General features: G+C 37.9%; 1 protein-coding gene across 1 annotated transcript; it reads left to right on the top strand.

Annotated features, from left to right (window-relative positions):
• The first annotated feature begins 1,945 nt into the window (after positions 1 to 1,945).
• Positions 1,946 to 14,138, top strand: LOC149021204 (uncharacterized). Its single transcript, XM_089149475.1, has 5 exons — positions 1,946 to 3,197; positions 3,295 to 4,094; positions 4,179 to 4,265; positions 12,184 to 13,017; positions 13,142 to 14,138. Exons 1-5 carry the CDS (start codon positions 3,089 to 3,091, stop codon positions 13,271 to 13,273), a joined length of 1,962 nt encoding a protein of 653 aa, XP_089005601.1. The 5' UTR covers positions 1,946 to 3,088; the 3' UTR covers positions 13,274 to 14,138.
• Positions 14,139 to 15,610: the final 1,472 nt, after the last annotated feature.

Genomic DNA, 15,610 nt, shown 5'->3' on the forward strand with positions numbered 1-15,610 from the left:
GGTTATTTACCAAAAAATATCTATCCAATGGTTGAAAATACAATTATTTATATAAATAGTCATATACGAAAGTCTTCCTAGTATTTATAATTGAAAATGAAAAAGTTTATTGGGGCCGGAGGGGCCATGGCCCCCCGGATTCTTTGAAAATTTAAGTATTCCTATTATTTTTCTCACTTTACATGTGAAATATTACTATTTGACCCCTCCAAAATTAAAAATAAAAATTTAACATAAAGATGATGGGCACAAATGTCATTCTTAATCATTGTCTAATGGTTATCATTAAATCCCTAGTTTTAAAGAATAAAATATTAAATTTTAATAAAAACTATCTCAAGATCCATGAATTTCTCTCTATATATTCTGTCAATTTTCATTTTTATTTTATTCTCTCACTAATCTCCTCTTTTATTTCTATTTTTTCTCTCTTTTTTTTTATTCTCACAGTCTCACAAAAGGAGTAGTTATTAGACATTGGAATTTTCCTAAATATTCTCCACAGTTATCAGGTATTCACTCTCTCTTTCTCAAGTTATTCATCTCTCTCTCTCACACTCACGATTTTTCTAGTATTATTTTTATAAAGCATAATTTTATTATTATTATTATTTTTTATTTCGTTGTTCGTAATCATTTAATTTTATTTTTGAATCCCTAAAATTTCTCATAAAGTTTCGAATCCTATTAATAGCAATTTAAATTTTAAGTTTTATTAGTTGGATGTTTAAATTTCTGCCATTATTATTATTATATCTAATAATAATCATTGATTTTGTTAATTAATTTATGATAAATTAAGTGTTTATCCCATATTTAGTTAATGGATTTCAAATCTATCTTTTTTTCTTATAACTTCTCCAACAATTTATTTTTCGCTTTTTTCTTTCATGATTTCTTCAAGTTTTTCTCCCACAATTTTAGCCCCTACTTTATTTTATTTTTATTTTTTATAATTTACTTATAATTGTGTTATTTATATTTTAGTGTTCCTATTAATTTATCTTAATTTTTACTGTAGACCCCATGTCAAAATATAATAAGAGATTCTAAGATGGGACCCACAGTGGGTCATGCATTGACCCACATATATTCGGCCCCCCAAGTTGACTAAAATTTTTAGCATTGAAGGATAAAATACCTCAAAAAAACAAAGGTAAACAATAAATGTTCACATTGGAAAATTTTTAAATAAATTTGAAGATATTTCTCTATTAGGTATAAAATCTAGCAACAAATATTTGTTAAAATATCTTTGTTATAGGGGAAAGAACCTTTCATAATCGCATATTATGCACATCGTTATCCTCATGGAATGACCGTTATGACCCCATGAAAATGTATAAGTCCTAAATACAGGGAGTGTGCTTTGGCTTTGATGTTGCAAATAATGTTACTTAGCGTTTAGTATATGGTCTTTACTATTAAGATCACGTGAGATAAGCACTCGTCTAAATTCTTTCACACAGTCTCATTAAGTGCACAGTTTGTGCTTTTAGCCCGAACATTGCATGGTCACATATAGCATATGGTCTTTAAAACTCGAGGCATGTGAGATGAATACTCAAACTCTATAATAAGCTCATGCATACTCCAAGCAAAATTGTGTCATTTTATTATTAGAGGCGAAAATCCTGAGTTCGAGTATCTCCAGGCCTCGATATTGCAGTGGTCACGTAATATAACACGTGGTCTTTGTATCTACACTCATGTGAGATGAGAATTATAACACCATAAAAGACTTATATTCTAGCTAGTGATTTGGATTAGTTTCATTTCACAAAAATAGACCAACAAAGTATAATGCATGGAGAATATTGGGCATGTGAATCAAGCAAGTTAGTTGGGGAGGTAGAGGGAATTTTTTTGAAGGTGAACACATGAGAGTTATATATAAGGAATAGTAGAAAGGAAAATAAAACCAAATGGGTTTTTATTAGTAGAGAGAAACCAAAGAGGCTGCTTCCCTTCATACGTTTTGTTTTAGAAAACCAAACAAAATAAACTGATACATATTCAAGACCTTCTCTCAATCTCTCCCTCTCTCTTTCTCTCTCTCTCTTGGATAAAACCCTCAGTCCTTCCCTCCACGGCGGCCACCAAAGTTCGTTCGTTCGTTCGCTCTCACCAATCGCTATCTTCAATTGTTCTCTGCAACCACACTACGTTTTACGGGGTTTGTCTGAGAGTCCAATTATATCTGAAACTCTTATCTTTCTGTGGTTTATTCTCGGAAGAGTTTGTATGGGTTTCAAACTCTTCGTTTAATCCTTCTTGTATTGGAATTGTCTCTGAAACCTACTACTCAGCATTGGAAAACACTTGCCGATTAATCGAACGGTTAGGGCTTCTATGGTTGGATCCTGCGGTTAAGATTACGGGCGTTCAAACAAACCTGTTTCGTCTGTTCATCATCTATATGTAAAGATACAAAGGGTTAGTTCGTTTCAATCTATGCTTCAAACCCTTCTGTGTTTTGCTCTGATTTCTGTTTGTTCGAACCCAGTTTCTAGTCTTATCTGTCAGGGCCTTCCCATTAATTTTCCATATATTCGACGCAGAGAATTCTTGTCGTGATCATTTTATTGGTGTCTAGGGTTTTTGTGATTCTAGGGTTTGGTTGTTCCTTGGGTTTATTTGAATGGGTTTGAATTGGTAGCGTAGTGGCGTTTTGGTTTTCTTCGTTTTCCTTCAAAGGAGAGAATTTCTCTCTGGGGAGTTCCGATTCGAGTGGTTGCAGAGATGAGGGTCTTCTGAAGGTTTCAATTGGAGACTGCAAATCCATCTGAAGCGTAGAGAAGCCCTTTTGGTTTTAACAAACACTCTCTTCGTTATTTCCATCTTCATTGTGTGGCCTACCCTGTCATTGTAAACATAAAGACTCGCTCTTTTTTTTACTGGGACACTCATATTGATTGAAATTATACAAAGAGAAGACATGACTGAGATTTCAAAATTTACATTCAACGTGAATTGCGAGTGAAGCAGCTTTCTCTTCTGCTTAATTGTTAGGCTGGATTAATTCGTGAAGGTATATTCTATTAGGATTTCCTTTTCAAATTGCCTCTTATCATGTTCAACGTCCGTTATGGAAAGAAGTGAGCCTACATTAGTTCCAGAATGGTTGAAGAGTACTGGATGTTTAACCGGGAGTGGCAGTGCAGCCCAAAATCTTTCGTCTTCCTCCCCTCATTCAGGTACAGTTCCTTTTATTTGTCCTCGTCATTATTCATCTTAGAAGTTTGAGTTTAGCTTCTATATATTTTCCATTGAATGTGTATTTAATTACTGTAGATCAGCATACTGTAACACTTCATGCGAGAAACAAATCTTCAGTAAGCAGTGTTGAATGTGACGTTTCTCGGTCTGCTTTTTTGGATCGCTCGTCTTCAAACTTTTATCGTCGGGGCTCTAGTAGTAATGGTTCTATATATGACAAGGACACATCTTCCTATTCAAGGTCTTACAGTGGCTTTGCAAGGAACCACCGTGATAGGGAGTGGGAGAAGGATCTGCCTGACTTCCATGATAAAGATAGGTCAGTTTTGGGAGATTACAGGGACCGAGACCATTTTGATCCTCTGGGAAAATTACATTGGGGCAGGATTGATAAGGATATACTGAAGCGTTCACAGCCAATATCAGGAAAACAAGGTGAGGGCTGGTCCAGAAGAGTAGCAGCTGACCCTAAGAATGGCAACAGTAACAGTAAAAATCACACCAACAGCAATGGTTTGTTGGGTGGGTCTGCTATTGTTAGCAGTATCCATAAGGCTGCATTTGAGAGGGACTTCCCCTCCCTTGGGGCTGAAGAAACAAAAACAGGACCAGAAATAGGAAGGGTCTCCTCCCCAGGTTTGAGCACAGCTGTTCAGAGCTTGCCAATGGGTGCTTCAGCTGTTATTGGAGGTGAGGGCTGGACCTCGGCATTAGTGGAGGTACCTGTGATCATTGGAAGCAATAGCGTGGGGCTCTCATCAGTTCAACAAAGTGTGCCTGCAACGACATCCTCTGTGGTATCTAACACATCAACTGGGCTCAACATGGCTGAAACATTGGCACAAGCTCCTTCACGAGCTCGTACTGTTCCCCAGGTAACTGAGTTGTTCCTGCTGATACTTCACTAAACATTTTAAGTTGCTCTATTGATAGTGCTGTCCTTTTTTGCTTTATTGTAGTTATCTGTTGAGACACAGAGGCAGGAGCTTGCCATAAAACAATCTAGGCAGTTAATTCCTATGATGCCGTCAATGCCTAAGGCTTCGGTAAGAGCTATTTCCCGCCTTCTTTGATTCTGTAAGTTGACCAGTGTTGTAAATGGTAGGAGGAGCACACTCTTGTTTGCTCAGTCTATTGCAAGGGAACTAGAGGGAAAGAAACTGAAATCAAATAAAGACTAAGATGGAAACTTTTGTTATCCATACTTAACATGATTGTGTAAAACTCCAGAACATTCAAATTTTAAATTTAGGTTTTAAGGATGAAATAAACCAAAACTCGTTATTAAACTTTAGTACATCTGTTCATTTTGCAACTAGATTTTTTAGTTTAAGAAGGAAATAAATATGCATCATGGAAAGTATTCTAAGTAAGCATATTGGCTAGGAACATTACTGCAAAAGGTTGCATTTTTTTGGAAGGGGATGATTTCCCTCAGGGGGGTGGCATATAATGAAATTTGGTGTGTGGGTCCCGGGATTCTGAGAGGGCTTAAAAGGAATCTGCTCGCCGGTGTTGTGCATTGTAATCCAGGTGCACTACCTTGGACAACTCAAGTTGATTCAGATATCCATTTGAAAATGAACAGGGCTATGGTTTTAGGTCCAATAGGATGTTTATAAATTGTTTTTTTGAGAAACGTACAATCTTTTACTTGGGTAGCAACATGGGTTTTATTTAGTCTATAACTTTATTACTTTGCATTTTAGGTAGTAATTAATTACAAAAGTGATTCTTATTATATTTCTGTTTTAGACGTTAATTAGGACGGTCACTCTTTTTTATATGAATATGCTTGTAACCCAATTTGTTGGGCAGATTGAATGAATGGAAGTTTAGTCTTCTGTTTATTGCTACGATGAAGCACTATGACTTTCCAAGGTTGTGCTACCTTCTCCTCTCCTCTCCTCCCTCGGATATTTTATTCTTCTTTCTGCCTTTGTTACTGATAGGACCCCCTGAATCCCGATCTTAACTCTTCCAACATCAAAGATAAACACAGCATTCTATCGATATCTACAGACTTCAAATAGGGAAAATAGCAACAGAATAATATTCATTTCATTGCAAACATTCTGATTATCAAGAGAATAGATACAACTCTATTTCTATTCACTGATAGTTCAGTTCTTGGAATAAGAAAATACACAACTAATCTGTAACAGATAGTCCTCATAGACTCACTGCTATCCCTGAGAGTTTCCCCTCTCCCCTCGCAAGCTCTGCTTGCAACTTCTCTGTTTTTCTCCTCCTCCTCCCTCTCTCTCCCTCCCCCTTCCCCCTTTCATACTGCCTCCTTCATGTAACAAACTCTAACTAATTTTTACTCTTCTATCCAATCTTCTTCTGCCAGCTGGGATGTCTGCTCTGCAGCTCTGGCTACAGCAGACTCGTGGTTATTGTCTAATAAAGAGTTGCCACCTGTCCCCTCCCCTGCTTCAGATGCTAGTGGTGCTATGTTCTCTCGTGGCCCTGCTGTAAGTGATGCTGCTTCCCTTGTTTGCCCTTCCATTTGTATACCTGAATAACAAGGGGCTTATCAGTTACTTTTACCTTTCCTTATTTCTTATTCTCTGCTGTTATTTTCCTGACAAATTTTACAGCCTGAAACATCAAAACAATTTCATCTTTGATTTTTAGTGGATTGCTTCAAGATTTTATGAGGTTTTTCTGGCTCAAAAAATGTTCACCTTGCCTGCTTTGGGGAATCCACATCTGGTCATCATCGAGGATGTCATCCAGATTACCATACCTGCTCTCTTCTGCAGCGTCAGGACCTCAATGAGAAGATCTTTTGGTTCCTCCATTTGATTTTTGAGCCAGTTACCAGTTGCATTCAAAGAGAGTTGGCTTTTAGTTTCCATCGTAGCCTCAAATTTGTACTTATTTATGCTTCCACGAAGAAATTGTGGAATTGTTTTCTATTCCAATGGTTTACACTATAATTGTCCAACTAACATGAGTTGAGTACGAAAATTGGTTATCTAATTAGTTTAATTTTGCTTTAGGGGTCATGTGAACACTTAAAGTCATAAGACTTATTAGAATATGTTGGGTCAATTTAAGTTGTGGGTAAAGAGGTTTTACATTTTAATCATCTATATGGATTTATCCTTTTCAAGTCAGGATTGGTCCATTCCAAGTGTGAATGAGGCTTTAGTTTGTAAGGATGATCAACCACTATTAGGACCCCCATTATGGGATGCTGAAATTAAACCTGAAGAATCAAATTTTTTGCATTGAGAAATCTTGGCTGCTGTTTACTTTCTGTGTAAGAGAGTGTTTTCTGGTGTTTCAAGTCCAGTTAACTGGTTGCGGCTGGTGTATAAAGTCCAAAAAAGTCCAATTGTTTTTTCTTGGTGTTTCACAGTCCAAGAGGATTGTGATGCTTGGTGTTGATAGTGGTAGATTCTTCTTTTACTGTGGAATCAGTCTGCTACAGATATTTACCCTACAAGGTGCTACCTTGGTAAAGGGGATCCAGCTCTCTAAAACCCTTTCTCCCCTACTGAAGTCCGATCCAAATTCCATCTATGAACCCTTGAACCGAAGTTTTGGATTTCAGTAAATCTAATCCTAATTTCCAGCATTTGAGTTTGGTTTTTATTGAGTGCTGATGAAAGGCTGCTAGCTGATCTCCTAGCATTCTAGGACTACATATCATAGCTTTCAGGTTTTATATCAATTGAGCTTCTCCCTCTCTTCTCTGGCCCTTTCTCCCCTTGGATGTATTATAAACATGCTAAGAAAAACCTATAGAGTGAAGGGTAGTGCAGCAATAACTACAGCAATGATAATAATACTGCCTCCATTTTGGGGTTGCTCTCCCCCTCGAAGAACTCATCCCCTGAGTGAGGTATATAATGTAAGTCACCTTTTGTGGGTATGGTTTGGTTATTCACTTTGCTGGACAATGTTTCGATGCATCCTTCATCAAATATCCATAGAACCAAAATGATTGGTGCTTAAGGGTTATTCAGTCAAGCTGTCGTGGTGCAAACCTGATTTGGAATTGCTCTTGTATCATAATTCGGACATTTAATAGCAGTGGCAGTTCTGTGGTTCACTAGATGAAGGTGCAAATGAGGTGGCTGTGATGATCAGAATATTGGAGAGTTAAATAACTAATTTCTATGGCTTAAGCTAAGTAAGTTTGTGGGAAGTTCAAGTTTTGTTTTGGAGCATTAGTGGGAGTTATTTAATATTGTAATCAAGTTAAAATATTTTGGGAAATAGAGGGTAGGTTAAAGAAAATTAAAAATCATCATTGGAGTTGGGTGCCCATATAGTTTGGGTTTTAGGCATGGAAGCAAATCTTGGTTTCTGATACTGAGGATGACTTACAGATATACTTTAAAAAATGCATGGTTTTGATAGTGCTTCACAAGTTTCGATCATATTATTAGATTCAAACCAGAATATATTTTCTGAACCCTGTTGAAACTTGTGAAAACCTAGCTGGAAAGTGTCACTCATCTTCGCAGGCACTTATTGATGCTTAATATCGTTCAAGTAAATGCTTTCATTTACACTCTGTCTCTCTCTCTCTCTCTCTCTCTCTCTTTTTCTCTCTCTAAAGTAAAGGTGACCAGATTACTGGTGACTTGGGAGTTGCTCTTATTCAGGATAAGCTCTATGGAAATCATTTTTGGTGGCATGGCCTTGTTCCAAGCCTTGGGGTGCACTGGGTGGTGGAAAAATGATTTGGTTCTAAATGAAGGAGCTAAAAGAGCTAGGAATAGGCCTAGAGTGGTAGTGAGGACTAAGGAAAGAAATGTTTAGTTTAGATCTCGTCTCAAGTTTGTCGTCAAATAGAACTATTTGGAGGGTTAACATCCAGTGTAGCCAGCTCAATTTAGATTTTTTTTTTAATATTTTTTTAATGATTGTGTAGATGCTGGATTTCTGCTGCACTCTTTCCTTTCTTTCTTCCTTCCTATTTTACTTTTATATAGTGTGTTAGGATATTATTATTCCATGAAAGGCATACATAATATGGGTAAAATAAGAAGGGGAAGATATGGGATCTATTCCATTTGTGGAAAGAGATCTCATTCTCACCTACATGGAAAGGAGTTGTTAGGATTGAGATTTGCTAGGATTGTGTTTAGGCTATAAGGTAAGAGAGATTTTTTTTTTTTGGGGGGGGGGGGGGGGTGTGATATTTCGTGTTAATGTTTGGGCAGCCCATTGGCTGAGGCAGTGAAGTGCTTTGGGGGTGACTGGTACCATTAAAACCTGTTGTTCTTCTTGTCTCTCCATTACAGTGGTATTAGAGCAGTTCCATCCTAGGGGAATGGCAAAGAGCAGGATCGAGAGCAGGGTAGAGGAGCTCAAGAGCATCGTAGGTAACTTACAGTCTCAGGGGTCTGCAGTGGATTTGAAGCTTGAATCTCTGGTTCAGCATGTGGAGAAGGAAGAGATAGCTAACCAGGAATTCTAAAATGAGATTTGAAATTAAGTGATGCGTGGGAAAGCTGTTGAAACAAACTCACAGTAGCTGAGGTCACCATGGATGGAGTGCGAGGGCAGTACGATCCGGAAGTGGCTGATGATATACAGATGGGGCACTAGCTTGTGGCCAAAACAGAGGGGGTTGCGATTTCATCCAAAAAAAGCTGGAGATGGTGAGGATCCGATTGGGTGGGCAGTGCGAGCAGAACAGTACTTCTTGATGCATGGACTTGGTGCTTTTAAAAGCTTGGAGCAGCCACCATCTGTTTCGATGGACAAGCGTCAGGGTGGCTTTAGTTCAGGGAGTTGCAAAACCCCATTGGCTCTTGGTCGGAGTTGAAAGCAGAGATAAGATGCAGGTTCAGCTCTTCACAAATGAAGACACCCCAGGAAGCTTTGAGAGGGCTTCGCCAAGAAGGCTTTGTCACCGAATATAGGAGCAACTTTGAAGCTTTGGTTGCTGTTGCCGGAGATGGAGAAACTTAGTTGAAGGGGGCCTTCTTATCAGGTTTGGCAGAGAATATTAGGGCAGAGGTGAAGCTGTTTGAACCAGGGGGTTTGACTCAAATCATGGACCTTGGCCCAATCCATTGAGGCTAAGAACCAAACCCTTCGTGGGCCCAAAAAATGCAGTACTAGTCAGCCCATGAACCATTTTAACTATTATACAGCTCAGCGTTCTTTGAATATAAATTCAGTCATTTCAAGTGGGCTACAGCCCATCCCAACGTCAGGTCAATTGAATGGGGCCCGATGCAACCTAGGAGGATCAACCAAACCAGCCCAGGTGCAACCAACCACATCAATAACTGACCCGTCGACCATGCCTTCATCATCTCAAGCGGCATTGACCCCTACTGGACGGGCTAATACTCTCGTTGGTTAAAACAGGAAGAAATTAAAAGTAAGATGGACAAAGGCTTATGTTTCTGTTGTGATGCACTGTATTTCAGGACCCATCAATGTCCAAACAAACAACTTCGGTTCTTGCTTCTACCTGAAAAGGGAGAGGAGGATCCAACGGCCACGGTAGGGGATGGGATGGTACACGGTGCGGGCCATGCTGGATGAAAGCTCGATGTCACCTTGAGGGCAAGGTGAAGCTGAAGGGGAGAAGTAGTTTTAGGATATTATTATTCCATAAAAGGCATACATAATAGGGGTAAAATGAGAAGGGGAAGGTATGGGATCAATTCCATTTGTGGAAAGAGACATTCCTACCTACATGAAAGTAGCTTGTTAGGATTGAGACTTACTAGGATCGTGTTTAGGGCCTTTAGGCTATATGAAGAATAGACGGATTTGTGAGGGGGAATACTTTGTGTTAATGTTTGGGCAGCCTATTGGGCTGAGGCAGCAAGGCACTGGGGGGGTGACTGGCATCATTAACACCAGTTATTGTTCTTCTTTCTTCATTACAGTTATTAAATATTATTACTTTTTAGAGTTGATTTGTGGGTTCTTAAAATTGTGATGTGGTATCACTTGGCTGCTTGACTGGCATGTTATGTGTTGGAGACCTAAACTAAAAAAAAAACCAATCCCCCTCCTTGACAGTCCAGTTTTCTCTGAGAAGACTTTAGGGTTAGTGTAACAACATTGGGTGACTGAAGGCTGGAGTATTAGAGCCCCCCCCCCCCCCCCCCCCCCCCCCAAAAAAAAAAAAAAAAACCCAAAAGGAAGAAGGAAGGAAAAAAACTTCTGCTGTGAGTTACTCACGTGAGTCCATACCTGAACCTGCATTTATTGCTGGCAGCCATTGGTTCATGGGATTGTGGATTGGAATCAAGAGGCCCTTGGGGTTGTCTTCCATTCTAAACTTTTGCTTGCTTTGAGGTCTGTGTGGAGGGCTGCAGCCATCCCAAGCTCCATTATTATGCCTTTTATTTTATTGAAGGTTGAAGAAGTAATATCGTTAACTTTTGCCACAAAAAATGCTCCTGCACTTTATTTATATTTTTTTGTAAGACCAATTTAATTCTTGCCAATTCGTTTTCTTTCAGCTCAAGGTCCAGTCAATTTGTTTGTGTTTTGCCAAAAGGAGTCCTGTTTTACTTGGAACTTACAAAATCAGCCTCATTGGTTTGGTTTCCATTTGAGTCGCTTGAACTTTATATCCGGATTCTCTTAAGCCTAGTCTCTAGTCTTTGAGTTCTTGTCTCTTTTTTCTGAATCTCATTTCTCTGTATTCTAATCTCTCTTTTTTCCTTCTTTTGTGTTAAGAGAATCGCTATAACCACCCAATGCCATATAGCACTGCCTTCTGAGTTGAAAAATGATTTCCAATGACTTGTTTTGATTACTCTTAGTTGGAGTTAGTGGTGTCAAAAGAACTGTAGTTTCTAATTGTGCAAGTTCGAGCAAGATTAAAGCTAAAGCCTACTGTCTTGAGTTCTCGTTTTCACTTTTTAGCACTCCCTCCCCATCATTAGTACGTAGTTTTTATCATATGTTAGTATCTGATGACTGGTGGTCACATCGAAGAATTGTGTAAAATGAATGCTCTGTCTGGTCATCAAACAAAATCGCAATGCTTGTGATTTGCTATTGTTTTTGCTCGGAATGTCTTGTCCTCAAGATCAGTCCTCTCAGTAGGACTGAGGTCAGCCTGCTTATTTGTGATAAGATTTTAGTGTCAGCAGTTCTCCACGTTTCGGTGTTGAGATTTTCTGCAGAATTCTTGATGAGATATTGTTGTTGGTGTATTTTATAAGATGGTGTTCCATGATCTTTTGCCTTTTTTTTTTTCATTCAATCCCCTCTGCTACTTTGGTTTCTTAGGGTCACATCCCATGTATGTGTGTGTGTGGTCATTCCTTGCGTAATTATATAATTGTATGATTTGTATCTCTCCTTTAGCTCAAGGTTTTGTCTAAGCTGGGAGCTAGAAAACTTTGGAGTGCCCTTTTAATTTATGAAGAGATAGAGTTTTGACTTCCCTTCTGCAGGCCCAAAATTGAAACCTGTTGTGACTTGAATCGAAACTGAACCTGGACACGTCTTACCGTCAAATGTGCCATATTGGGTAGCTGGGTAAAATTACTCTTTTGGTTTATGGGAGACTTGGGGGGACAATATTCAGCCAGCTCATTTGTTTCTTATGAGGAAGGAGATTGACCGTTTAGTTCTCTGCATGTTTGATGTACTCAGCATGTTCATATGGCTGTCCATTGTTTATCTGAGTTTTTTCATATTTGCATGTCATATTTGCATTTCTAGAACCGTCTAATGACAGGGTTAAACATGTCTCTTTGTAAGTCCACCATAGGAGTTTTGCTCTTCTTCATTTAGTAGTGATGCAAGAGACTTGTTTTGATTGTTGGTTGTTGCTACTTTTGCTGTAGTTAGATCAATCACCAAGAATGTTGGTTATTAAGGACATAGTTACACAATTATCATATCCCTCCTTTTGTTTGGATTCAATTCCATTATTGTCTTACGTTTCAAGTTGTTCGGCTTTTGTAGTTATATCAAGTTGATACATTGCTGATGTTCTTTTTCCCTTTCCAGGTGCTCAGTCCTTCAGAGAAACCAAAGCCCAAAACATCAACTGCAAGGACTGGGGAGTTGAGTATGGGAACAAAGACTGGGCAGCAGCAGGTCCCATCATCACACCTTGTTAATAACCCTCTACGTGGTGGAGCTGTGAGATCTGATGTTCCAAAGACATCTCATGGTGGAAAACTTCTTGTACTCAAAGCAACGCGAGAGAAGAATGGTGTGTCACCAACTACAAAGGATGGCTCAAGTCCAACAAATGCCAGCAGAGTAGTAAATAATAATCCACTTTCTATTGTCCCATCAGCTGGATTGGCTACACCATTGAGGAGTCCTAGGAACCAAAAACTTGGGACTGTTGAGCGAAAGGTTCCTTCTTTGCCTATTATTCAAGGACCTCCAGTGGAGAAGAGACATACAACTTCCCAAGCACAGAGCCGAATTGATTTCTTCAATCTCATGAGGAAGAAAACTTCAGCGAACCTTTCTTCTGCTGTCCCTGATCCAAACCATTCTGCTTCTCCACCCATCTTAGAGACGGTCACAGAGGCTGCTACTATTCCAGTTAGCCCTCAGTGTAGTGATGTGCCCTCATCGAATCTCTCTGCTCTTGAGTGGCCATCTGAGAATGGGGGAGATATAAACAACGGTGGTACTTCTGAGGATTCGCATACATCTTCTGGCGATGGAAACAAACATTCTGTTGTCGACGAGGTTTGTCATCCAGATGAGGAAGAGGCTGCATTTCTCCGTTCACTTGGATGGGAGGAAAATCCAGTCGAGAAGGGAGGCCTTACAGACGAGGAGATAAACTCTTTCTTCCAGTCAGACGCTTTCTACCAATTGGTAAACTAACCATGCCTTAGTTCGTATTTTCTTTCTTGTCAAACCTCATCATGATATGTTGCAACATTGAATCTTTTCTGGGTATGGAATTCTAATGTTGTCATCATTTTCTGGTCCTGTACAGTGTATGAGTATGACATGGAAGCCATCCTCAAGACTCTACCAGAGCCTGCAGCTAAGGGTTAGGTCTCATGTGGCCAGTTCAGGCGGTGCTTCTCCTGGCCTGGGTTCCTCTGAATCTGAAACTGAAGCCTGAGAAGCTGACTGTTCCTTCACATACTGGTAGAGACTTGAAAAAGCTTCATTTTGGGTGTTTTTGCGGGCACAGGTTTCATTCTCTCATTCTTTTTTCCGTATAGTTTTTCATTAATATTAAGGTGGAAAGCCAAGCAGCTGAAGAGGATTCGAAAGAAAAGATTAAGGGGCTATTAGGTGAGGTTTTTCCACCTTAGCCATTCTTGAAGAAAGTGGAAAGTGCAATAAGTTACATATGTTTCCATTGTTGAGGAAATCTTCCTGCTGTGCTTATGCCAAGAATAGGGTACTTTGAAGGAGCTTCTCATGGATGAAAAGGAAGGTGGTAGGGTAGGGATTTTGTTCTCTCTGTAAGAAGCGAGGAAAATTGCACAGATTGGGGAATCTTTTAATTTTTTTTCCTTTTCATTCTAAGTTTTTTTTTTTGGCCAGTGGGGGTGAGAAGTGGGGAGGGGAAGAGAGCCCAATTAAGTCGAAAGTTTATGGTATTTTAGTCAATTGAAAGAAAAGTAAAATGTTCATTTTTTTTAGCTTTTGAAGTTTCTAAATTTTTGGGTTCTTGTTGATATCTGTCATACGTACTAATCGCTCACAAATTACAGGGCAATGGAAATTTTTGATTTGGCCCATCCATGTAGAGAAGTTCTTCCTTTCATCCAATCAATTTCTTATGTCATCTATCTAATGGAAGTTTAGCGAATTTCTTTTTTAATATGTGGTGAAAATATGTGATAAATAAGGTTTGAAATGTCGGATGGTGTTACTGTGTCGGTGGCTGGTGACATCATCACTTAATCTAAAGTTTCTAATTGGCAAATGTCAGGTTACATGTGGCAAAATTGGAAGTTTGAAAAACTCATATAAATATGCAAAAAGAGCACAAATACATAATTGGTGAAGAGAAGTATTAAAATCTACAATTTATTATACAATAATGTTGAGAATGACTCATGCTTTGCATCCTATTGCAGACAAACACATAGAGGTCTTATGTCACTTTGGCAAAATTGAATGAAAAGTTGGTGAAAAACCAAATGAAATTCTGTTAAATATGGTGAAGCTAAAAATTTTGTGATTGATTTTTTGGCAATATTTAGCAGACACTTTGTAGAGACCGCAAAATTGAATTTTCATTGGATATATTTGTCCAATTTGTCATTATAAACTCCTTGTTATGGGAATTTTTTTTTTAAAATAAATAGTGATTTAACTGTTTTTAGTAATAAATTTGACAAATATATCCAAGGAAAATTCAATTTTAGGATCTTTGTGCTTTTTAAACATAAAGTAGAATGTTAGTGCGATTTGTTCTTAAGATTATGACCCTACGAGACATTTAGAGCTTAGTACAGATAAACTTTTGATGGTGGATGTGAAGTCTGGGGAATTAAAGAAAACTTGTGAACTACGCTTGCTTGTACACGAGGCATAGAAGTCTCCCAATACAATTATTAAAGAATTTAGGGATAACATAAATTAACATTTGTCAAACCAACAAAATATTAACATCATAGCATCACATCCTATTATTAAAGTATATCTAACTTTCTATTTTTTTTTCCTTTGGATGAACATTAAAATATATCTACTTGAGTGTCAAGGACTTCAAAAAAATATCATTCAAATAACTTTTTAGGTCATTTTATATTATTAAATCTCATGTGTTTATCTTTCTTTTCCTCAAAATAAACGGGTGAAAATATCTTTTCATATGATTAGATTAGAAGAGTCAAATGGGCTCAAGAGAGTGCTTGGAGAGTTTCAAGGGTGGATCATTTACTTTAAAGATTGTGTTCTTTTCACTTCTTTTCACCACACATTTAAAAGAATAATTTTCTCTAATAAATAAAGAATTCTAGTTAGTTCTATTTCCTTTGATTAAAATTTTTCTACCATGGAAGTAAATATTGATGAAACTGTTTTATTTCATCATTTTAACCTCCAAGAAACTATGTTTTATGTGAAAGTTAAGACCTATACATGTAAATAAGATGGATTTATTATCATATATGGTTTAGGGTATAAGAAGGTTGATCTATGTTAGATTTTTTTTTTTATAATTATTTAATGAGAAGAGTACATAAACGACAAAAATATGGTTGTATATTGTATTTAGAATTGCCACATTATTTTAAGTTTTAAAGGTTGTTTATTATTTTTAGAAAATTTTAAGAACCATGTATGTGCAACTATTATTAATTATTTATGTTCTCTTTTATCACCAGAATTTTTTTAAGACATAAGTTATAGAATTTTTTAAGATAAGTTGAAGGTCATGATACAGCATCATTATTTTTTTCACTGAAAGAATTATAAACATGCTTACAATAAGTAAGCT

Source organism: Hakea prostrata, chromosome 3, assembly GCF_041222555.1.
Source record: "Hakea prostrata isolate BN-2017 chromosome 3, UWA_Hpros_2, whole genome shotgun sequence".
In the NCBI taxonomy this organism is placed as follows: Eukaryota; Viridiplantae; Streptophyta; class Magnoliopsida; order Proteales; family Proteaceae; genus Hakea; species Hakea prostrata.

What these genes read in the sequence shown, in the direction of transcription:
- LOC149021204 (XM_089149475.1), top strand. Translation starts at nt 3,089, where the DNA reads ATGGAAAGAAGTGAGCCTACATTAGTTCCAGAATGGTTGAAGAGTACT. An exon ending in GAGCTCGTACTGTTCCCCAG is followed by an intron (nt 4,095 to 4,178) that starts GTAACTGAGTTG and finishes GCTTTATTGTAG; the next exon opens with TTATCTGTTGAGACACAGAG. An exon ending in CGTCAATGCCTAAGGCTTCG is followed by an intron (nt 4,266 to 12,183) that starts GTAAGAGCTATT and finishes TTCCCTTTCCAG; the next exon opens with GTGCTCAGTCCTTCAGAGAA.